The 24,037-nt window shown below is 41.4% G+C and overlaps 2 protein-coding genes across 2 annotated transcripts in view; both read right to left on the bottom strand.

Moving 5' to 3' along the window:
- Positions 1 to 4,149: 4,149 nt before the first annotated feature.
- Positions 4,150 to 5,166, bottom strand: LOC139412197 (melanocyte-stimulating hormone receptor-like). The gene has a single exon (XM_071159012.1). It carries the CDS (start codon positions 5,164 to 5,166, stop codon positions 4,150 to 4,152), a length of 1,017 nt encoding a protein of 338 aa, XP_071015113.1.
- A 7,606-nt stretch (positions 5,167 to 12,772) lies between these two features.
- Positions 12,773 to 24,037, bottom strand: part of LOC139411517 (ribosome quality control complex subunit TCF25-like) — a 33,649-nt gene continuing 22,384 nt past the window's right edge. Inside the window, exons 16-18 of the mRNA XM_071157981.1 lie at positions 23,426 to 23,505; positions 18,261 to 18,336; positions 12,773 to 14,019 (exon numbers count right to left, since the gene is read on the bottom strand). Coding sequence (XP_071014082.1) covers positions 13,852 to 14,019; positions 18,261 to 18,336; positions 23,426 to 23,505 — 324 coding nt within the window. The 3' untranslated portion in view covers positions 12,773 to 13,851. The remainder of the gene's footprint in view (positions 14,020 to 18,260; positions 18,337 to 23,425; positions 23,506 to 24,037) is intronic.

The raw sequence follows: 24,037 nt of genomic DNA, 5'->3' as shown, positions 1-24,037 counted from the left end.
GCAGCTTTTAATTTTCCCCATCAGTTTAAAAATGTCTCCTTCCATTAAAAAGCACCCCGGGGTCAGCTAGTTGAATGGACCTTGTGTATCAGAGGGCAGCTTCACTAAAAATAAATGCATTTTAAAATACATTGAAAAAATTATTTGTCAATCACATGATAGCAAGTATACAGCTGTATAGCCTGGCTCAAAAAACTGTCCTCCTCTCTTCCTGGTCTTGTATCAGCCAGGCTAATACAGCTGTATATAATTGTATTCTTATATTAAAAATAGTGTCTCCAAACATATTGATACCTGAAATAGAAAAAGGAAGTAATTATTATGTTTCACAATGATTTAATAATATATTAAAAGTGATTGAATCTTTCTTTGGAGGACTTAAAAGAGCAGTGGACTGTAGGCCTAGATAGAGACCTCTCCTCTTGTCCGAGAGAGGAGGCAGTTAGACAGACGGTCAGCCCAGATTACACTGAGGACCTTCATATGGACAAGAGAGACACATACAGTAATTCAGAGGGAACTAAATTAATTCTCACATAACATCACTTGTGGCTTGAGAAAAGGTTGAAATTACACTTCTGGACCAAAATGTTTTTTTTTATCCACAGGATCGATCACATGTTGACTAAAAGAAATGAGGATTGACATCAACAAACATTACACGATTAAGAAATGTATGACATGCAATATGTACACTGTACATACAATAACAAGAGCAATACATATTTTTTGATTAATTATGTTATTATTAGTATTGAAATAATAATAGTAATTATTAATTATCAATATTACAACAATATTATAGCAACAAATGATATGACAACAATAATGTTATAATTAATTTGTTATCATGCGTACTATCACAGTCCTCATTACTGATGCTGTTATTAAATGACACACCATCATAAAATAAAAAATAAAAAATAAAAAATCCCAGAAATGTCCATACACAAATAGCTTATTTCTCTCAAATGTTGTGCACAAATTTGTTTACATCCCTGTAAGTGAGCATTTCTCCTTTGTCAATATAATCTATCCACCTGACAGCTGTGACATATCAAGAAGCTGATTAAACAGCATGATCATTACACAGGTGCACCTTGTGCCGGGGACAATAAAAGACCACTTTAAAATGTGCAGTTTTGTCACACAACACAATGCCACAGATGTCTCAAGTTTTGGGGGAGCATGCAATTGGCATGCTCACTACAGGAATGTCCACCAGAGCTGCTGCCAGAGAATTTAATGTCAATTTCTTTACCATAAGCTGCCACTAACGTTGTTTTAGAGAATTTGGCAGTATGTCCAACCGGCCTCACAACTGCAGACCCCGTGTAACCACACCAGCCCCTCCACATCTGGCCTGGGTGGTGGGTGGACCTGGCTGACAAGTGGTTGGGCTTATGCTCTACAAGGCTCAACTATGGCTGCACCTCTGATTGGCTGGGCCTGGCTCCCCAGTGGGTGGGCCTGGCTGGCAAGTGGGTGGGCCTATGCTCTCCAAAGCCCACCTATGGCTGCACCCCTGCGAAGTCATGTGAAATTCATAGATTAGGGCCTAATGAATTTACTTCAAATGAATGATTTCCTTATACAAACTGTAACTCAGTAAAGTCTTAGAAATTGTTGCATGTTCTGTTTATATTTTTGTTCAGTACATATCAGTACAATGTGACCATAGCAAGACCATATGTTGAAATAAGGTAAAAAGTAATCAAATGTACACATTTACAATGAGATAAGTTTGAGCCTTGGTTTTTGCACATAGCCATAAAATAGCATGGATTGTTTAAAGAGATGAATATTGATACCCTCGAGGCTTTTGAAAATGTTATAAATATGTTGAAACATTCAAAGTATTCAGTACATCCATAACACAATTAAAAAACATGCCTAGCCTACATTACATGGGCTACTTGTGAAATAAACATTGAAATAAACATTTTGTTTCTGTCTATGCATACATTATTATTTGCATTAAAATGGTGAGGATAATCTTAAAATGTCTGATCTGTTTTAAGATTACAGTAAAACTTTTTACACGAAATCCCAAAGATTTATTTCAATTTATAGGCAATTTTCGTCAAAGGCCTAAATCATACCGTGAAACTTCTTTGTACATACTTGGAAATGGGATGTTTACAAATAATGACTGAATAAATAAAAATACAACTCTCTATATAGACCAATTAGGCTATTATTGGACTTCACAATGCACTCATTTTATTTAATCAAAACGTGACAGAATTGTTCTCTTGTACAAAACAACTTCATGACAAAATTTTGTGCATCTTTATTTGACTCCATACAAAGCATCAGTGCTAGTGTATATCATTAGGCCCATGGATTTTCCTTCAACAATAGCCTCTTTCAAACAACATCCTTTTCCCAACAACATTCCGGGAAATTCTTTCCTATTTTAAATAGAACACTTTGCTATATCTTATTTAAAGTATATTTCCAGTGTTGGCTATATGATTAAAGCACAAATTACTATTTGTCCTACATAGTACACTGTAAAATAATCATGTTGTTTTTATGCTAACTTACTGGCAGCCAGTTACCTGTAAATTACTTTAACAATTTTTACAGTATGTTACCGTAAATTCCAAAGCAACTTTAGTTTAACAATACATTAATGTAGAGCATTACTATAAAGTTTACAGTAATGTACTGTTAAACCTAAGTTTCTTGGTGCCTGAGAAAACTGGACCCGCAGCTTTTACAGACATTGGCATCTTTGAAAAAGTTCTGTCAGTTGCTGTTGTATGGAGATGATAACTACACAGCAAATTTGAGGGTGTTCAAATCTCAGTGTTGAGGTAAAAAGTGTTGTGAGTGTTATATCGGAGTGTTGATTCTGGTGGGAATAACACCAGTGGGATTGAAATGAAAAAACACCTGCAGTGAATAAATGAAGTTACTTGAATCACAGTGGAATCAACACTGTGTGGTGTTGTTGTTATTCGGCTGTGTTGAGTTAATTTCCGTTAACTCTCTCAGATTGAAGACATGGGAGGGTCCCCATTATCATATTTCCCAGCATGCTTTGTTGCTCTTTTAGAAGAGTTTGTTTTAGTATCTAGACCTATGTTTCTGCATGCACCTTGATTGATTCATTGATCTTATACTAAATAAAGATAAATAAATAAAACATCTAACTAATCCAATCTGTAAGTAGTTGTCCTTATTTCACCTGTTATTGAGATGGTTGTTCCAGTTTAGATGGTTAAGGAAGTCTCATTTATCAATCTTCCCTACCTTGGCAGTCATTCTAACTGCAGTTGTGGGTGTTGGATATGCAAACTGACTAGATTCCAATAGGAATTATACAACACTTTGAAAGACAGAATAATGTGACTTGCTAATGTGGCCTGTACTGGGCACAGACTTCAAATCAATGTTTACTCCATGTTGGTTCAAAATAATTTAAAAAAAGTAATGTATATGTATTAACATAAATAATTTAATTTTTATGATCAAATATTCACTTAGTCACTCACTAGGTGAAGGCTAGAAAACTAAAAGCCATCGAATGCAACAATCATTTCTCTGTCACTAACAAATACACAGAAAAAATAGTAACACTGGGAAATAAATGTGCAATCTTTACACCCTAAAGTGTTAAAATAACACTCCAAAATGAGTTACTGTAACACCACAGGTGTTAATTCGCTAACACTGAGAAAGTGTAACAGCATCAGCTCTTATAAAGTGTTAATTTAAGTGGGAATTTGCAACACCCATTGTGCTAGGGATGTTGATTTATCAACACATTTAAAAGTGTTAATTTAACACTAGGCTATTTGAGATGGTAACATATGATTTCCAAGAAAGTGATACATTTAACACTGTGGGTGTTACAATTCTGATCACACATTTGCTGTGTATAATTAGATATAAATGATTCAGATTATGATTCAAGTATTTATTCGACACTCAAGAATAGCACATATGTATGGCTTGGCCTGCAACATGGAAGAGGCCAGGGGTTGGTAAAAGGTCCCATTCGTGACTGTGCCGTTGTGCGCAATCCAACCTGAGGTCTCATTAACCATGTATTTCAGTTAATTCAACAACAACGGCAGGCATACGCCTAATAGTGCCGCAAATATCAAATAATCTTTTATTCCTGAACAAATCCCGCAGTCACGTGAACTTCCATGGAAATAGACACTCAAGTATGGAATCGCATCGAAAGGTGACGCAGGAGCAGAAGAGCAGCTCCTTGAGTGTCTTGCGCAGCTCCTGGCTCCTATAGGCGTAGATGAGAGGGTCGATGAGCGAGTTACAGATGATGAGGATGAGAAAGAGGTTGAAGTAGCTGAAAAAGCAGGTGCAGAATGGGGTCGTGGGGCAGGTGAGGATGAGAATAAGGTGGAGGAAGAAGGGTCCCCAGCAGAGGATGAAGACCCCTAGCAGGATAGTAAGCGTGATGGCGCCCTTCATGCTCGTGCCCTGGCGGCGAGACTTGTAGATGGCCATGATGCGCCGCGAGTGCACGTGCGCCAGGATGAACATGTGCATGTAGAGCACAGCGGTGAAGACGAGAGTGATGCAGAAGAAGGTGACGAGGCATACAATGACGGCGGTGTGCGAGTGGTAGACAATAAAAAGTATGCTGGCGGTGATGCTGGTCAGCCACACCATCGCGATGATGGTCACGGCGCGCTGCGTGGTCATGATGCTGTGGTAACGCAGCGCGTAAAATATGGTGATGTATCGATCGGCGGCGATGGTGCACAGGAAGGACAGCGACGACACCACCGAGCTGCAGTTCATGATGTCGATGACGTTGTCCAGGTGCCGCAGCATTTCAGGTGTGACAACTAGCAGCCCGTGTTCGGTGAGCAACATGACTATGGTCTCCACCACGTTGGCGACGCTGACCAGCATGTCAGAGACGGCCAGGCAGCATATGAAGTAGTACATGGGCGAGTGCAGATTGCGGTTCTTGATGATGGCCAGCACCACTAAAATGTTCTCCACCAGACTAATGAGTCCCAGCGTCAGGAACAGCTCCTGTGGAATGCGGAGCGAGCAGGTCGTAGAGTTCTGCTCCCTGGCGCCGGTGTTGTTGGTGCTGTTCTCACTGTACACGGTGAGGGTGCTCAGCTCCATGTGGTGGTGCATGATGAAGTTATGTTGAGACGTGTTGTCCACCATGTCTGCTACTCTCTGCTGTAATAGGCTGCTGAATGAGGTGGAAATAAAATGCCTTGAAATATTTTCTTTGTGGTCTCTATAGTGTAACAGAATTAACAAGTTATTCTATAGACATCATATCCTATTCAACTGGACTGTGACCGCAGGAAAAAAAAGAGCACAGAATGTGTGAGGTGAAAGTAGTTTAGGTCACGTTTATGTCGCAACCCTGAAATTGGAGTGGTATTTTCCCACAAACTGAGGTCTCCAGAACGAACTTTAACACAGAGTGAAGAGCCCAGATGCTCACAGTAGAGAATCATCCATGTGAAATCGTCTCTTTCCCAAGTAACTGTTTAGATTCAAAGGTTTATCCAACTGTATGTTGCACATAGCCCATATATGGTACTTCCAAGTGATGAGAATCCTAGTCTGAGTCTGAATACAGCTACTTGGTGCTGGATCGCATGAGAGAAAATCCTCTACCATTTGGACGTCCAAGTAGACTCCAAGTAATCCTAATGTGTGAACTGAGGCCTATCCTACTGAGCTCTCAGGCGCACAAAGTGACTGTGTTCTTAAAAGGGTCCACCGCCTCTCTAACTCCTCCTTTCTCATAGAGAAAGCCAACCGCATGATTCTCAGACTGACACAAACTCTAATGAACGCGTGATCCCGCATGGACATATTTAACAAGATTAGGGAGTAAAATGGATGGAGAGTGTGTAGTATGGATGTACTTACTAATCTCCTGAGCATAATTAAGTAATTCAAAGACGTAATTGAGAACATGTCCCCCAGCACTAAAATAGTATTTACCGCGCACTGTGCACAACTGATGTGGATGTGGTCAATTGATTTAGACAAAGCATACTTCACTTGCATCAAATACACTGTAAAAAACATTAGGTACACCCATGGGACACTCCAGACACTATGGAAGGGCTATTACTACACATGCATCTGCCTCAGCCCTGTGTTTTAGGCCTTTAGCCTTTATCTTATCTAGGATGTGGTGGTCATGGTATACACTACACTGCGTGTACAAAACATTAGGAACACGTGCTCTTTCCATGACATAGACTTACCAGGTGAAAGCTATGATCCCTTATTGATGTCACCTGTTAAACCCTGTTCAATCAATGTAGATGAAAGGGAGGAGACAGGTTAATGAAGGATTTTTAAGCCTTGAGACAATAGAGACATGGATTGTGTATGTGTGCCATTCAGAGGGTGAATGGGCAAGACGGTGCCAGGCGCACCTGGTTGAGTCTGTCTAGAACTGCAACGCTGCTGGGTTTTTCACGCTCAGCAGTTTCCCGTGTGTATCAAGAATGGTCCACCACCCAGAGGACACCCAGCTAACTTGACACAACTGTGGGAATAAGCATTGAAGTCAACATGGGCCAGTATCCCTGTGGAACGCTTTCGACACCTTGAAAAGGCCATGCACCTATGAATTGAGGCTGTTCTGATGGCAAAAGGGGGTGCAACTCAATATTAGGAAAGGGATTCTTAATTGCAACAATAATCAGTTAATTTAAAAAATGACACGCTGCGCTCATTCCCCTGGCCTTTATCTGTATTTGGATGGGAAATGTATGCACAGTGCGCAATTGCAAATGCATTCATGATTATGTCTCAAACTGTTGCAGTCTTTTTCTTCTTTGATATAATTGCGAAATACATGTGTAATTACAATAACGTTTTAAGAATACATGTGTAATTACAATAACGTTTTAAGAATACATGTGTAATTACAATAACGTTTTAAGAATACATGTTGTAAAGGCTCGCAAACAAGATGTTTCTTCTCTGCCACATCAACGGTAACGCGCGCTATTACCCAAAACAAATGGGAGGGGATTTGGATAGACAAACCCGATTGAATGGGTTGGTTCATTACGCACGAGGGTTTTTGTAGTGACCTAGTTGCAGAAGAGCCATTAGGCATTTTGACAGGTTTTGTGTGTGTATGTGTGTGGGGGACTACCTGTCCTGTGTACGGAGCCAATTATGACAGAAGGGCGGGCTCTTTTCTCCGCTGCATTGAATCGGAAGTTTTTTTCCTTCTTCCTTACAATCACTATTTGAGTAAATGTTTTTATACCGTGTTGTAGAGCAATCAAGAAAGCGTTTTCCAACTTCAGAAACCCTTCGCCACACTACAAGCGGAGCCTCAGGTTAATGATGACGCAAGAAGCTGGCCTTCAGGGAACACGTAGGCTACAGTAGCCTGCCTACACATGGACAAATTGAGTTCGTGTGTTGAACCTCATCCCAACCCCCCAATAACAACACACAGTGATCCATTCAGGACAGAGTTCTGACTCATGAAGCAACATCACTTTAAACCAAACCTAAACCATAACATGAAATATATCATTTAGTTGACAATGTTCATAAAATATGCCTAAAACAAGATATATTTGTTAAAACCTGTGACAGCTGAGAAGTGAATACACACTGCTGGAGGAAACCACATAAAGAGTTCTGAACAAAGTGCCAAGTGTTATGGCTCCAGCCTTTGAAACAATCCTTCTCAGTGCTTGCATAACCAGCCTCTTCCTCTAGCGATTTCATGGGAGATATAACACACACAAACTGCAGTGTGTGCAAAAGGCAGCGTTCTCTCACCTGTGGAGAGCAGCAGTGTCAACTGTAAGCAGCCAGACTGTCCATAGTCAGTGGGAGATAAGGAGTATCCTCCATTCACTCAGAGCCAGCCACAGATCTGTATCAGCCTCTAGCTGAGGAGCACCAATCCTACCTGGAACTACAACTTCAGACCTGACTCAACATCTGGGCCTATCACACACACTCTGCAAAAGAGGCATCCAACTCCCATGTGTGTCTGGACTGTCACTCTGTCTGTCCAAGAGAGAGACAAAAGGGGTTGGATGGGGTAGGGGGGACCCAATAGGACAGATGATAAGTGATGTGGCAGAGCCCCACTTGTTTAGCCCCACGTGTTTTGAATGTTATTTTGGCATTAATACGATGTAACAATGTACAAAAAAAAAGTTGGACTTAACAAAGCCACATTCAAACAACTCTTGTTTGCTTTCTTGAGGAAGGCAGCTCCAAAATGCAGGTGTTTCAGCCTAGCTCAATGCTTTCTGTGGTGGGGCAGCCAGCAGAAAATACGGAGCGTAGGGGTTGGTAATGTTCTCTAGTTGCGCTGTGATTGGCTCAGTGTTCTGTCACTCATGGGGACACTTGAAAATTCAAGCCCCAAGAAAGCTCAAGGTCATTAGTCACAGATAAAAGAGTCAAATCACATTATATCTACAGTAGCTTTGATTGGACTGATCATGTCAACATCATACTTTCAAAATCTTAGCTAGCAAGATAGCCGTCATCATCATGAATCATGTCGACAATCTGGCAAATCCTTTCAATCCTTGTTGTAGGAAGAGAAATAATGAAGATACATTTTTTTGTGGTTAACTGCAAGCATTGCAAAGCAATCACTAGCCTACTACTCAGTGGAGTGGGTGCGTTGTCCAAGTCTGCATTCAAGGGTCTCTTTTCCAAGCGTAAAAGGATAAACATTCAACATTGGTCATGCTGTCAATCCAGAATGACTTCAGCCGCGCTCAAAACTGGAAACTTGGAAAATCTCAGACTTCAGTGAGTTCAAGACAACTGTGAACTCTGAAAAAAATGAGCTCAAACTGGGAAAATACGCTTTAAACGAGTTCCCAACGAGTAGGGGAACTCGGGCTCCTTTCACGAGCTCCGACCTGAAGATCACGGACGTCATCATGATTCAACCTTTTTCCCCCCAAATTCCCAGTTGTATGACAAGTTCCCCGATTTTGATGACAAAATTTGCCCACGAAGGACAGCCGTGCCACCTTTCTGTTCAAGTGAGCACAGCACAGAGAGAATGCCAAGCGTGTGCAAAGCCGTCAAGGCAAAGGGTGGCTATTTGAAGAAAATAGTAAAAATAAAGAAAAACCCTTGAATGAGTAGGTGTTCTAAAACTTTTGACTGGTAGTGTACGTTAATCCCAGTTCAACCTCAGTTCACCGTTAAAGGTCTATTACAAGTGCTGATCAATGCTCCTGCTGTTTCGCAGGGTGTTTCTTAGAACAACGTCTCATAACCAAATATAGTTATTTTACAGTGGCCTTGAACTAACCATGTAATAGTACATCCCAGCAGGCAAAACTGTACCAGCTTTAACTTTAAAATGATAAACACTTACAGTCAGGGGTGGAGATGGAAGAAGTCTGGGAACTCACCATTGTAAAATCTTCTACGTAACCCCCCCCCACACACAGTTTTACATGACAAAATGATTTCACTTTGGAAACTTTCTAGAGCATTCCCCACAATTCCAACCATGCTTATAATAAACCATTAGTAAAACATACTAATTAACACCTGTCTACATAACTGTAGGTGAAATGGAAAATATGTATAAATCATTTAAACTTTTCTACCCACAGTCGATAGAAGAAAGCAATATGGAGAATGTTACAAGAAGAAACTGATCAAGATGTACTGAATTTATCGATTTTCCTGGATTTAGTTATTTACAGTTCTGAATGTTCAGTAGTTTCTCTAATCCAATAGAGAAAGATTTACCCACGTTATAGATTTCTCTAGATTTATCGATGTACTGTGATGTAGGACTTCAGTTAATTTTGAATGTTAAGAACCTTTGTCTTGCCCCAGAGGGAGATTTTACAAATTATAGATATGTCTCTAATAGTCCCATCCTCCTCTGACCCTGAGGCTCACATAGAGCTGGGAATGTACTTCATATCACAGTGAACACTACCAACCATTTGCTCGTGGGGACATGTCTTAGCAGGGAAGAGGGTAGACCTCACATGAACACCCCTCGTGACCCAGGCACTGCAGTAGCTCCAGGTAAACTCTGGAACAAGGCCCTCGTTTGAACAGCAGTCTACCAACTGCACCCACAGCATTACACCATGTGGTTCTATTCAAAACAGTACAGAGTGGATGTATGTGTGTTGTTGATGTGGGTGTCTTTTAAGTGAGTATGGTTTTTGAGTGTGTGTGTGAGAGGCGGTGTACCCTTTGACTCTGCTTTCATTTATACATCCTCTGATAGGAAACAGCATATTTCTGGACTATTTCAAGGGAATGAAAACTAGGCAATTATGCAAATGAGTATCATGGGATGGTCTCTTCCTTTTGCCAGATGGTCTTTCAAGGACAATAACTTGGACTCTTTTAAATCCCCAGGAAACATCTCACTTATCAAATTACTTGGAAGAATCAGCGACACACAACCAAAAGATGGAGGAAATAAATCATCAAAAGTAATATGGAACAGTGGTGGAAAAAGTACCCAATTGTCATACTTGAGGAAAAGTAAAGATATCTTAATAGAAAATGACTCAAAGTAAAAGCAAAAGTCACCCAGTAAAATCCTACTTTACTAAAAGTCAAAAGTATTTGGTTGTAAATATACTTAAGTATCAAAAGTAAAAGTATAAATCATTTCACACTGCTTATATTAAGCAAACCAGACGGCACCATTTAAAAAAAAGTTTATTATTTACATTTACAAACAAAGCATGTGTTTAGTGAGTCCGCCAGATCAGAGGCAGTAGGGATGACCAGGGATGTTGTCTTGATAAGTGTGTGAATTAGATCCCTTTCCTGTCCTGCTAAGCATTCAAAATGTAAGGAATACTTTTGGGTGTAAAAAGTACTTAAGTAAAACATACTTAAGTATTACTTAAGTTGTTTTTTTGGGATATCGGTACTTTACTATTTATATTTTATACAACTTTTAAAAGTACAGATACCCCACAAAACTACTAAAGTAGTACTTTAAGTATTTTTACTTAAGTATTTTACACCATTGCTATGGAGAAGGCAGTGGTGTAAAGTATTAAAATAAAAATACTAGCATTAAATAAATAAATAAAACAAGAAAATGCTCCTGTCTGGTTTCTTAATATAAGGAATGTGAAATGCTTTATACTGGGTGACTTTCACTTGAGTCATTTTCTATTAAGATATCTTTACTTTTCCTCAAGTATGACAATTTGGTACTTTTTCCACCACTGTTCCATATTACTTTTGATGTTTTATTTCCTCCATCTTTTGGTTGTGTGTCGCTGATTCTGCCAAGTCATTTGATAAGTGAAGTGTTGTCCGGGGGTTTAAAAGAGTCCAAGTTATTGTCCTTGAAAGACTATCTGGCAAAAGGAAGAGACCATCCCACTTTTACTCCACTACATTCCTAAGAAAATAATGTACTTTTTACTCCATACATTTTCCCTGACACCCAAAAGTACTCGTTACATTTTGACAGGAAAATGGTCCAATTCACACACTTATCAAGATAACATCCCTGATCATCCCTACTACCTCTGACATAATTTACAAACAAAGCATTTGTTTAGTGAGTCCGCCAGATCAGTGTGCCCCTGGCTGTCCGTCAATAAAACATTTTTTTTTGGTGCCAATTGTGCCGTCTGGTTTGCTTAAAATAAGGAACTTGAATTGATTTATACTTTTACTTTTGATACTTGAGTACTTTTGAGCAATTCCATTTACTTTTGATACTTAAGTTTATTTAAAACAAAATACTTTAACTTTTACTCTAGTAGTATTTTACTCTGTGACTTTCACTTTTACTTGAGTCATTTTCTATGAAGGTATCTTTACTTTAACTCAAGTATGAAACGGAGTACTTTTTCCACCACTGGGAGACAGAACGTTTGGTTGAAAATAATATAGAATATTCCCCCCAAAATGGGGAGCGAAGCCAGCTAAAGAGGACACATGGCATCTTGAATTCATGAGAAATTACTGAATACAACACACCACGTTTCAACTAATGAAGTTAATGCTGAATATCATAAAGCTTCGATGGACAGATATTCCGTTAGAAACAGGTTAGCTACGGTCACCAACAAGAAGATCAAAACAACTTTTGACACCCATATGAGACCAGACAGAGAGAAAGAGTGCTCATGAATGCAGGCTGGCAAAATATGACTAATAAATATTCTGGTCATTCCAGGGTCATAAAAAGGACACTAGGGATTAGAGGGATAGACTCAGTAATTTCCCTAGTAAACTGATATTGGAACAAGCTCCAATAGAACATACGTAAGACTCTCTATTGCAGGGCTTCCCAAACTCGGTCCTCGAGACCCCAAGGAGTGTCCGTTTAGCACCCCCCTAGCACTACACAGCTGATTCAAATAATCAACTAATCATCAGGCTTTGATCATTTGAATCAGCTGTGTAGTGTTAGAGCAAAAACCACAACGTGCACCCCTTGGGGTGCCGAGGACCAAGTTTGGGTAACACTGCTCTATTGTAACGGGAACCTGAGAAGCAGTGTCCTCAGATTGAGTAGTGGCAGATGCATTAGCAACAACTGACTGACTGCATATCAGATAACACTTACCAGTTAATCTTCTCAGCATCAAAGACTTCAAGAGAAGTGTAAGGACAGATATTTTGGGAAGGTAGACACAAATAGCCTTGTAATTTCTAGACTTATTACCACTCACCGTGCCGCGAACACTCATGATCAGGCGGCTTGGGAGGCTAAGACACAGAATGAACCCCTGGAAAAAGATTAATTATGAAATATAATGTATTTTTACTCAAGAAAATATTGAACCATATGCACAGCAAGTTTATTGTCTTTACATTAGCTTGTGTAATAAATGATTTCTAAGCAGAGTATTTACAGTAGTGGGTTGGATGCAATCCCTTCCTGATATTAACAGATGACTTGGGACAGGAGTTTTTCCTGCCAACGTGACCTCATTGGGACCAACTTCGGGCCCTAGTTAAGAAACAGCCTAGAATTGATTTCAGGTAAGGTCAAAATACCTCTTTATAGAGAATCACAACAGAAAAATATCCTGATCAGTTTGAATTTAATCCTCAAAATCAGATTTAAAATGCTGTTGTCTTAGCAATAATGAACAGGGTTAATTGGGAGTCGAAGTTCAAAATGAAAGTTGTTATGGCCAATATTAAAAATGGAATAAGAAGTTAAGTCCATTTGTTCCACTTATAAGGTGACTTACTGTATAATTCTGACTTTTATCAGACACTCATTAGCCTTTAACCTGACTCTCATCAACCCATATGGCAGTAGACTGTCAATGCGTGTACGACGTTGGGTTGCTAAGACAACACCATAGGGATTTATTCAATCATAAATTATTCCACTTCAAATATACTGTAGCAGTAGGGCATAATTATCCTTCTGATGAAACACAATATTATTTTTTTTGATAAGCAATGTTACTTTAAAAAAGATTTAAAGAACAACTGAACGGGTTTATTTCTTGATGAACGCAGCCTCCTGATCTTCTAGATCATTAAGAACAACTGTCCTGAGGAAAGAGAATGGGACAACATGAGGAAGGAGAGAGGGTTGATGGACTGACTGACTATGACATGAGGAAGAGGTGATACTACTGCGCCTATATCAGAAAGGGAGAGTTGGTTTGATGTTTGGGTCATATTGATGACCTGCCATTTATTTCTTTAAGGTTACAGTACATCTGTCATTGCTACTCTCACTGAATATATTCCCTCACTCACTCTTCATCCTCCTACCGCCCTGCTGTACTCCATCTCCATTCATCTTAATCAACCTTTTACTTTCTTCTATCCATTCCCATCTCTATGTACCTGTCCCTCAAGTCCCACTCCACCTCTCTCTGTATCCTCCTCATCTCAGTCCCACTCCCCCTCGTCTCTGTCAGGGTTGTCCTCTCTAGGTGGCTCCTGAAACTGGATGTTGGCCAGCATGTCCCTCATGGCCACCATCAGACGATTTACTTCCTGGTTCAGCTCCCGACCCGCCTGAGCTACTTCCAGGTCATCCTGTGGCATCGGCTCACCCTGCAGAGACAGTGACTAGAGAGTGAGCAGTAATTATAATCATCACTGTACATGACAATACGGAAGTGTGTGTGTGTATACAGTACCTTCGGAAAGTATTCAGATCCCTAGATATATTCCACATTTTGTTACGTTACAGCCTTATTCTAAAATGGAATACATGGTTTTCCCCCTCTTCAATCTATACACAATACCTCAAAATGACAAAGCAAAAAAAGTTATATTTTTTTGTGTACAAAAAAGAATGAGAATGATGGAGGCCCCTGTGTTCTTGGGAACCTTCAATGCGGCAGAAATGTTTTGGTACCCTTCCCCAGATCTGTGCCTCGACACAATCCTGTCTCGGAGCTCTACAGACAATTCTTTCAACCTCATGGCTTGGTTTTTGCTCTGACATGCACTGTCAACTGTGGGACCTTATATAGACAGGTGTGTGCCTTTCCAAATCATGTCCAATCAATTGAATTTACCACAGGTGGACTCCAATCAAGTTGTTGAAACATCTCAAGGATGATCAATGGAGGGGCCTCCCGAGTGGTGCAGTGGTCTAAGGCTACTAGAGATTCTGAGTTCGAGTTCAGGCTCTGTTGCAGCCGGCCGCGACCAGGAGACCCATGGGGCAGCGCACAATTGGCCCAGCATCGCCCGGGTTAGGGGAGGGTTTGGCCGGGCAGGGATGTCCTTGTCCCATCAAGCACTAGCAACTCCTGTGGCGGGCAGGGCGCAATGCACGCTGACAAGGTCGCTAGGTGTATGTTGTTTCCTCCGACACATTGATGCAGCTGGGTTCAGTGTTAAGTGGGTATTGTGTCAAGAAGCAGTGCGGCTTGGCTGGGTTGCGTTTCAGAGGATGCACGGCTCTCGACCTTCGCCTCTCACGAGTCCGTACGGGAGTTGCAGCGACGAGACAAGACTATAACTTCCAAATGGATACCACGAAATTGGGGAGAAAAAAAGGGTAAAAAATACAAATAAATAAAAAAGGATGATCAATGGAAACACGATGCACCTGAGATCAATTTCAAATCTCATAGCAAAGGGTCTGAATACTTATGTAAATAAGGTATTTGTTCTTATTTTTTTATAAATTTGGAACAATTTATTTTTTATTATTTGATATTGTGTGTAGAAAATGTATTTAATAAATTTTAGAATAAGGCTGTAATGTAACAAAATGTGGAAAAAGTCAAGGGGTCTGAATACTTCCCGAATACACTGTATGTGCTGCTTAAATTCACCAGGAAAAGCACAATGCCATTTCTAAAGAACACCACATTATTCTCTCCTGTCTCTCTCAGGTTCAAAATGTTTTAAATTCATTTTAAGAGACAAACAGGACCTTTGTACGAGCCTTGGTGACATACAGTATGTCAATGTTTTGTGTCTAAGTGTTTCAGGATTTTCACACAGAACATCCATTTATTAGATTCATTTCCTTTCCAACACGCAGGTTCTCTGTGATCATGGGCTGACTTCATTTTCCACACCTAAATTGTGATTTCAGACCTGTTGGATAACACTGTAGCTATTCTAGTGCAAAAAACAACTGCAAGCTTCCTCCTAAACAGTCTCATTCTTATCCTAATTGCATCTCTTCCTCTTCCTAATCAGATAAGTCTCAAGATGCTTTAAAACTAGCTGCATAAAAACGCTGGGCATTGATTAAAAAGCTGGGCATGTGTGCTTCTGTTGGTCAGTGGGTGTTTCTGGAACTTACATGGCCAGTTGTGGCACAGGAGGACCTGAGGACACTGGAGCGCCCAGGTTGGTGGTCCACATTAGTGATTATCTTTACAATTAGCCACATGTCCTCTAATCACTAGCATGGATAGTCACACACCGAACTAGCATGGGCATTGGAGTGAGTAAAATGGGACACAGTGTTTGCTTCCTTCATATCACGTTGCATCCCACTGCACAAGGTTACACGGCAACACACTGCCAGTCAGTGTAGGACACCTTATCAAATGTAAAAAATCACTCCCACACATGTATACTGTCCATTGATCAGGTGGATCTTTTTTTATAGACAAATGAATGTTCTGAAGCAGGTCAACATGACGAGAGACAATGTGGTGTGTAAATATAGGCTATCCTCTGGTTGCTGGTGCCAGGCTGCTGAGTGCTTATCCTCTCCTCTCCAGGGGTGTTTGTCACCATCTGTCTCTTGTGTATTTCACCCTGTGTGACACTGCCCACTCTGCCTGAGAAGCAGGGGGCAATGGGGCGGACAGTACATGCCCTCTCGTTGGTTGCCATGGACAACACTGAGTCAGAGAGGAATCAAGACTCTCTCTTGAAATACAACAGTTTTCTGTTCTGCTTCAACAGGACTCAAGTAACGCACCATTAAAAACAGTGCATCAAAGAGAGGCTATGTTAGTCAATCCATAGCAGTAAACTGTTTCAAATCAAGCTTGACCATACAAAACACAGAGTCAATCAAGAGTTCTTGTACCAAAAGCCAAGTTTGCCTCGTCATCCTGTCTCCACGATCTGTGCTGTATCAAACGATAGAGCCAAACTTTGTTCGGCCTCCGATGTCTCGTCACGAAGTGTCGGTTGTAGATCGTGATCAGATTGTGTCTTCGGAAATCAGATAGAGGTCAGAGTCAGACACTACATAACATTATCAATGCGTCAACATCGTTCGGACCTGTCCAAAACGCGCCAGCAAACACTATTTCAAGACAAGAGCATGTTCTTCATGGGCCATATTGGTTAGTTCCAACAGAGAAACCCGTTGTTCTGTGGCAAAGTTACGCTACTGTAGACTTAATGTGAATAAGCTGCAGTAGATCTAATGGAGTAGGAAGCTACTTAGAAGCACTTTTTCAGGCTTGGCCACAGCACAAATAGGCATGAAATGAGTTGTATGGTTAATCCATTCAGAAACCTCCAGAGTGTTAGGGAATAGCTACCCAAACTCCAGCTAATCAATGTTCCCTTCCATCCTGTCAGAACCCTATGATCTGGGGCCTCTCGGGTGGCGCAGTGGTTAAGGGCGCTGTACTGCAGCGCCAGCTGTGCCATCAGAGTCCCTGGGTTCGCGCCCAGGCTCTGTCGTAACCGGCCGCGACCGGGAGGTCCGTGGGGCGACGCACAATTGGCCTAGCGTCGTCCGGGTTAGGGAGGGCTTGGTCGGTAGGGATGTCCTTGTCTCATCGCGCACCAGCGACTCCTGTGCGCACTAACCAAGGTTGCCAGGTGCACGGTGTAGCCTCCGACACATTGGTGCGGCCGGCTTCCGGGTTGGATGCGCGCTGTGTTAAGAAGCAGTACGGCTGGCTGGGTTGTGTATCGGAGGACGCATGACTTTCAACCTTCGTCTCTCCCGAGCCCGTACGGGAGTTGTAGCGATGAGACAAGATAGTAGCTACTACAACAATTGGATACCACGAAACTGGGGAGAAAAAGGGGTAAAAAATAAAAAAAATAAAAAAAAAAGAACCCTATGATCTAACAGTAGCCCAGCATTAGCTCAGCACTCCCAGAAATGTAAACAAAAAAGTTTAGAGATGATTATGATGATGTCTCATCCCGCTGACCATGGCCTTGCAACAAACTGGGCTAGTGTACGTGAGGAATCTGGGAGCTCTGAGGAGGAGGTTCTCTGACTCTCGGTACACTTTATGAATGTTTTCATTGTCTGCTGCAGCAACGTGCCAATTGAAGGATCCTGTGATCTTTCTAATCTCTTTCTACACTCTTCCGTGTGAGGGAGGTCATATGGGAGGTCACAGCTGATGTTCCCTATTGGTCTCCCATTGGGAAAGGCACGGTGGAGCTATATTATCATTATCAGCTATATTATCATTATAAGGCTGTGTTTCCCATACCATGTTAAAAAACACAGACACACACACACACACAGGCACACATTAGTGGGTTTTTATGAGGTCATTAACGGAAGATGGGATATTGGGGTCAAAGAACAAGCAGTCATGATGTTCTATGAAGCAGGGGACCTTTTTTTTTTTTAGATTTGCCACGCTTGGGGGCATGCAGCTCTGTCCTCAGGGACCACAGTGTCTGCTGATGTCCTCTTCCTCTGCTACTTCTTTGTCAAATCCATATCCATTAATGTCACTGATTGGAATCAGAGTTTTCCAGATCTAAATAATCAGACACGGACTTGAACAAAAGAACCCAAGCCACCTGCCTGACACTGTAGCTCCCGAGGACCATGGTTGCATACCCCTGGTCTACTGTAGCCCCCTTGGCCTAGCTCACTCACTTACCTGCAGGTTGAAGTTTGGCAGCAGAGAGCGGAAGAACAGTGACAGGGTGCTCTCATTGGAGGCTCCCACACTCTGCCTGCAAAGACAGAGACAAGTGAGAACGCTAACAAGATAACACAAGCATGCAATATGTTTCTCACACTCTTCTGCTGATAAGGATTCTCCCATGACCATAAATTATATCAACCATCATATACAGTGAGGTCCATGTTGTGTTGTTTTTGCTCTGTACTCCTGCACTTTGGAATGTGTACATAGACCACGCATTTTAGAGAACCAAAAGTACTGGGCAAATGTACTTATATGTGTATTAAAGTAGTCAAAAATGTCATATTTGGCCCCATATTCATAACACGCAACGACTGCAACAAGCTTGTAATACTACAAAATTGTTGAATGCATTTGCAGTTAGTTTTGGTTGTGTTTCAGATTGTGTGCCCAACAGAAATACATTATAAATAATGTGTTATTAACCATTCCAAAAATGGTGTCACTTTCCAAGTACTTTTGGACCTCACTGTAGATCATTATAAATAGGTCCAATAGTTTTTCTGAACCCAAAGAATGCTCTTCTTTTATGTTAATAAAAGTCATTACTTCAACTACTTATACACCCCCAGTTCTTTATCAATCAAAACACTTCTCAGTGGCCATGTTTGTAAAGCTTGTATGGAAAAAGCAACCATCAGGAAGAAATAGTAGGGCTGTCCTCAGACATGGGTGGGCTGTCCTCAGACATGGGTGGGCTGTTCTCAGACATGGGTGGGCTGTCATTCTAAGTAGTTCTCACCAGAGATCATCAGGACAGGGTACAGTATGCTCCACACAACAGCCCTCAGAACATTAGGAGGTCTTCCCCACTTAAAACAAATACTACACTTTCTCTTGACTAGGAGTCAATTTGTCATGTTTTTAGTTATCACCGTATCACCTCTCTGATGGTTTGATGCCTCCCCACCATCCACCACTGACTCTGCTGGTTAACAGCTATCACAAGATGGGAGGAAAGAGGCATCAGTCAGGAGTCCACAACACTCCTATAACCACATGCTATTTCAGAGAAACGGATGACAGCGAGAGGGGAGAAGAAAGAGATTGAAGAGAGGGATAGGTGGGAGGGAGAGAAAGAAGGGAGGAAGAGAAGGAAGGGTGTGTCAGGGATAGACCACCGAGAGGAGAGGTGCAAGCTGGTGAAATCAAGGCTACTCTTTATGCCAAACTTACATCAATGGCGTTTGCCACCATTGGCAAAGACAGAGAGAGGGTTAACTCACCTCCCCCGGTCTACATAACCGTGTGCCTTCCAATGTCCACACTCCTGAACATTACAAATGCATCACCACCATCCCCTTACACTGTACTCTAATATACCTTCATTAGATATCCTCAATGGAGTCATTCAGCCTTAGGTAGACTGAAACAAACCCAGCCTTATTGGTTCTGCTTAGGAAAACACTCTTGGTTTTCAGTCCAGAGGCACCAACAGGATTGCTGATCCAAGTAGACATAGAGAAGAACCTAGTGATCTGAAGGAGCCACATTCAATAACTAGCTACAGTGCATTCGGAAAGTATTCCGACCCCTTGACTTTTCCCACAAATTTATGAAATTAATTGTTTTCCTCATCGATAACCACCAAGATACTATACCCCATAATGACAAAGCAAAAACAGGTTTAGACAAACATGTAAACCTTCTTTACACAAGTATTCAGACCCTTTGCTATGAGACTCGAAATTGAGCTCAGGTGCATCCTGTTTCCATTGATCAACCTAGAGATGTTTCAACAACTTGATTGGAGTCCACCTGTGGTAAATTCAATTGATTGGACATGATTTGGAAAGGCAAACACCTGTCTGTAACATCCCACAGTTGACAGTGTACGTCAGTGCAAAAACCAAGCCGTAATGTCAAAGGAATTGTCCTTAGAGCTCCGAGACAGGATTGTGTCGAGGCACAGATCTGGGGAAGGGTACCATAACATTTCTGCAGCATTGAAGGTCCCCAAGAACACAGTGGCCTCCATCATTCTCATTATTTTTTACACACAAAAAAAAAAATAATAATAATGTCATTATGAGGTATTGTGTGTTGATTGATGAGGGGAAAAACAATTTATACCATTTTAGAATAAGGCTGTAACGTAACAAAATGTGTAAAAAGTCTAGGGATCTGAATACTTTCCGAAGGTACTGTATACACACACACAAACTTCCGTATCGTCATGTTCAGTGATGATTATAATTACTGCTCACTCTCTAGTCACTGTCTCTGCAGGGTGAGCCGATGCCACAGGATGACCTGGAAGTAGCTCAGGCGGGTCGGGAGCTGAACCAGGAAGTAAATCGTCTGATGGTGGCCATGAGGGACATGCTGGCCAACATCCAGTTTCAGGAGCCACCTAGAGAGGACAACCCTAACAGGATTGTGTCGAGGCACAGATCTGAGGAAAGGTACCATAACATTTCTGCAGCATTGAAGGTCCCCAAGAACACAGTGGCCTCCATAATTCTTAAATGGAAGAAGTTTGGAACCACCAAGACTCTTCCTGGAGCTAGCCGACCGGCCAAACTAAGCAATCGGAGGAGAAGGGCCTTGGTTAGGGAGGTGACCAAGAACTCGATGGTAACTCTGACAGAGCTCCAGAATTCCTCTGTGGAGATGGAAGAACCTTCCAGAAGGACAACCATCTCTGCAGCACTCCACCAATCAGGCCTTTATGGTAGTGGCCAGACAGAAGCCACTCCTCAGTAAAGGCACATGACAGCCCGCTTGGAGTTTGCCAAAAGGCACCTAAAGACTCTCAGACCATGAGAAACAAGATTCTCTGGTCTGATGAAACCAAGATTGAACTCTCTGGCCTGAATGCCAAGTGTCATGTCTGGAGGAAACCTGGCACCATCCCTACGCAGAGCATGGTGGTGGTAGCATCATGCTGTGGGGATGTTTTTCAGTGGCAGGGACTAGGAGACTAGTCAGGATCGAGGGAAAGATGAAAGGAGCAAAGTACAGAGAGCTACTCAATGAAAACCTGCTCCAGAGCGCTCGGGACCTCTGACTGGGGGCGAAGGTTCACCTTCCAACAGGACAATGACAAGACAACACTGGAGTGGCTTCAGGGCAATTTTCTGAATGTCCTTGAGTGGCCCAGCCAGAGCCTGGACTTGAACCCGATCGAAAATCTCTGGAGAAACCTGAAAATAGCTTTGCAGCAACGCTCCCCTTCCAACCTGACAGAGATTGAGAGGAGCAGAGAAGAATGGGAGAAACTCCCCAAATACAGGTGTGCCAAGCTTGTATCGTCATACCCAAGAAGACTCGAAGCTGTAATAACTGCCAAAGGTGCTTCAACAAAGTACTAAGTAAAGGTTCTGAATACCTATGTAAATGGATTATTTTAGTTTAATATTTTGAATACATTTGCAAAAATGTAAAAAAACAACAGTTTTTGCTTTGTCATGAGGTATTGTGTGTAGATTGATGAGGGAAAAAATAGATTTAATACATTTCATAATAAGACTAACGTAACAAAATGTGGAAAAAGTAAAGGGGTCTGAATACTTTCCGAATGTACTGTATATATGGTGTATGTATATACAGTTGAAGTCGGAAGTTCACATACACCTTAGCCAAATATATTTAAACTCAGCTTTTCACAATTCCTGACATTAAATATCCTCTGTCTTAGGTCAGTTAGGATCACCACTTTATTTTAAGAATGTGAAATGTCAGAATAATAGTAGAGAGAATGATTTATTTCAGCTTTTATTTATTTCATCCCCAGTGGGTCAGAAGTTTACATACACTCAATTAGTATTTGGTAGCATTGCCTTTAAATTGTTTAATTTGAGTCAAACGTTTCAGGTAGCCTTCCACAAGCTTCCCACAATAAGTTGGGTGAATTTTGGCCCATTCCTCCTGACAGAGCTGGTGTAACTGAATCAGGTTTGTAGGCCTCCTTGCTCGCACACGCTTTTTCAGTTCTGCCGACAGATTTTCTATAGGATTGAGGTCAGGGCTTTGTGATGGCCACTCCAATACCTTGACTTTGTTGTCCTTAAGCCGTTTTGCCACAACTTTGGAAGTATGCTTGGGGTCATTGTCCAATTGGAAGACCCATTTGCGACCAAGCTTTAATTTCCTGATTGATGCCTTGAGATGTTGCTTCAATATATCCACATAATTTTCCTGCCTCATGATGACATCTATTTTGTGAAGTGCACCAGTCCCTCCTGCAGCAAAGCACCCCCACAACATGATGCTGCCACCCCCGTGCTTCACGGTTGGGATGGTGTTCTTCGGCTTGCAAGCCTCCCCCTTTTTCCTCCAAACATAACAATGGTAATTATGGACAAACAGTTCTATTTTTTGTTTCATCAGACCAGAGGACATTTCTCCAATAAGTAGGATCTTGACCCCATGTGCAGTTGCAAACCGTAGTCAGGATTCTTTATGGCGGTTTTGAAGCAGTAGCTTCTTTCTTGCTGAGCAGCCTTTCAGGTTATGTCGATATGGGACTTGTTTAACTGTGGATATAGATACTTTTGTACCCGTTTCCTCCAGCATCTTCTCAAGGACCTTTGCTGTTGTTCTGGGTTTGATTTGCACTTTTCGGACCAAAGTACGTTCATCTCTAGGAGACCTTGGCTGGTCTTGGCTGATTTCTTTTGATTTTCCCATGATGTCAAGCAAAGAGGCACTAAGTTTGAAGGTAGGCCTTGAAATACATTCACAGGTACACCTCCAATTGACCCATATTATGTCAATTAGCCTATCAGAAGCTTCTAAAGCCATGACATAATTTTCTGGAATTTTCCAAGCTGTTTAAAGGCACAGTCAGCTTAGTGTATTGTAAACTTCTGACCCATTGGAATTGTGATACAGTGAATTATAAGTGAAATAATCTGCCTGTAAACAATTGTTGGAAAAATGACTTGTCTCAAGCACAAAGTAGATGTCCTAACTGACTTTCCAAAACTATAGTTTGTTAACAAGAAATTTGTGGAGTGTTTGAAAAACAAGTTTTAATGACTCCAATCTAAGTGTATGTAAACTTCCGACTTCAATTGTATTGTGTGTACTATATAAAAACCTACACTGGTACATACCTTACCTTGCACAAGATATGTATAATGACACAAGTTATGACATGTTTGGAGGGTTACCTCTCAGGCCGGGTATATGAGACCACTGAGTCCAGTGGGGGGAGAGGATCGAACCCCATCACCGACTGAGTGGTCACCTCCTGGGAGAGAACACACACAATTCACCATTACAGTAAACATATTGAAGGCCTATCCTCACTAACACTCTGTTACTGATGTAATTGTCATGCATCCAAAACATCAACGTTAATCTTGTTTGTGTTATGAGGACCTCTCGATGAGGATGTCCAATCTTTATATTGGATTGCGTTCTTCATGCAACCAATAAGGAAGCCGTATGCCAGTGGTTAATTCCCTCTTTCAACTAGAGAACTACATTCTCAGCATAATTTGGCATGCTCTGTACTGTAGCGGTTGTGTATGTGTACGCTACGCTCATGCAAACCACATTTACTCTGTGGGACATTTCATGTTATAAACATACAGGATATACATTGTACAGCATGAATGAATACAACCATTCATGATCATGTGATAAAGCGGTAAGGAAATTATACTATGATTAGATAAGTCACTCTATTCCCCTATATACTGTGTGCTACGATTGACCAGGGTTATGGCTGGTCAAAAGTCATGCAATATAAGGGGATAGGGTGCTATATGAGACACAGA

This window comes from Oncorhynchus clarkii, chromosome 6, assembly GCF_045791955.1.
Source record: "Oncorhynchus clarkii lewisi isolate Uvic-CL-2024 chromosome 6, UVic_Ocla_1.0, whole genome shotgun sequence".
Lineage (NCBI taxonomy): Eukaryota > Metazoa > Chordata > Actinopteri > Salmoniformes > Salmonidae > Oncorhynchus > Oncorhynchus clarkii.
Note: the sequence above shows the minus strand (reverse complement) of the source record. Positions and strands in the feature narration are given on the sequence as shown.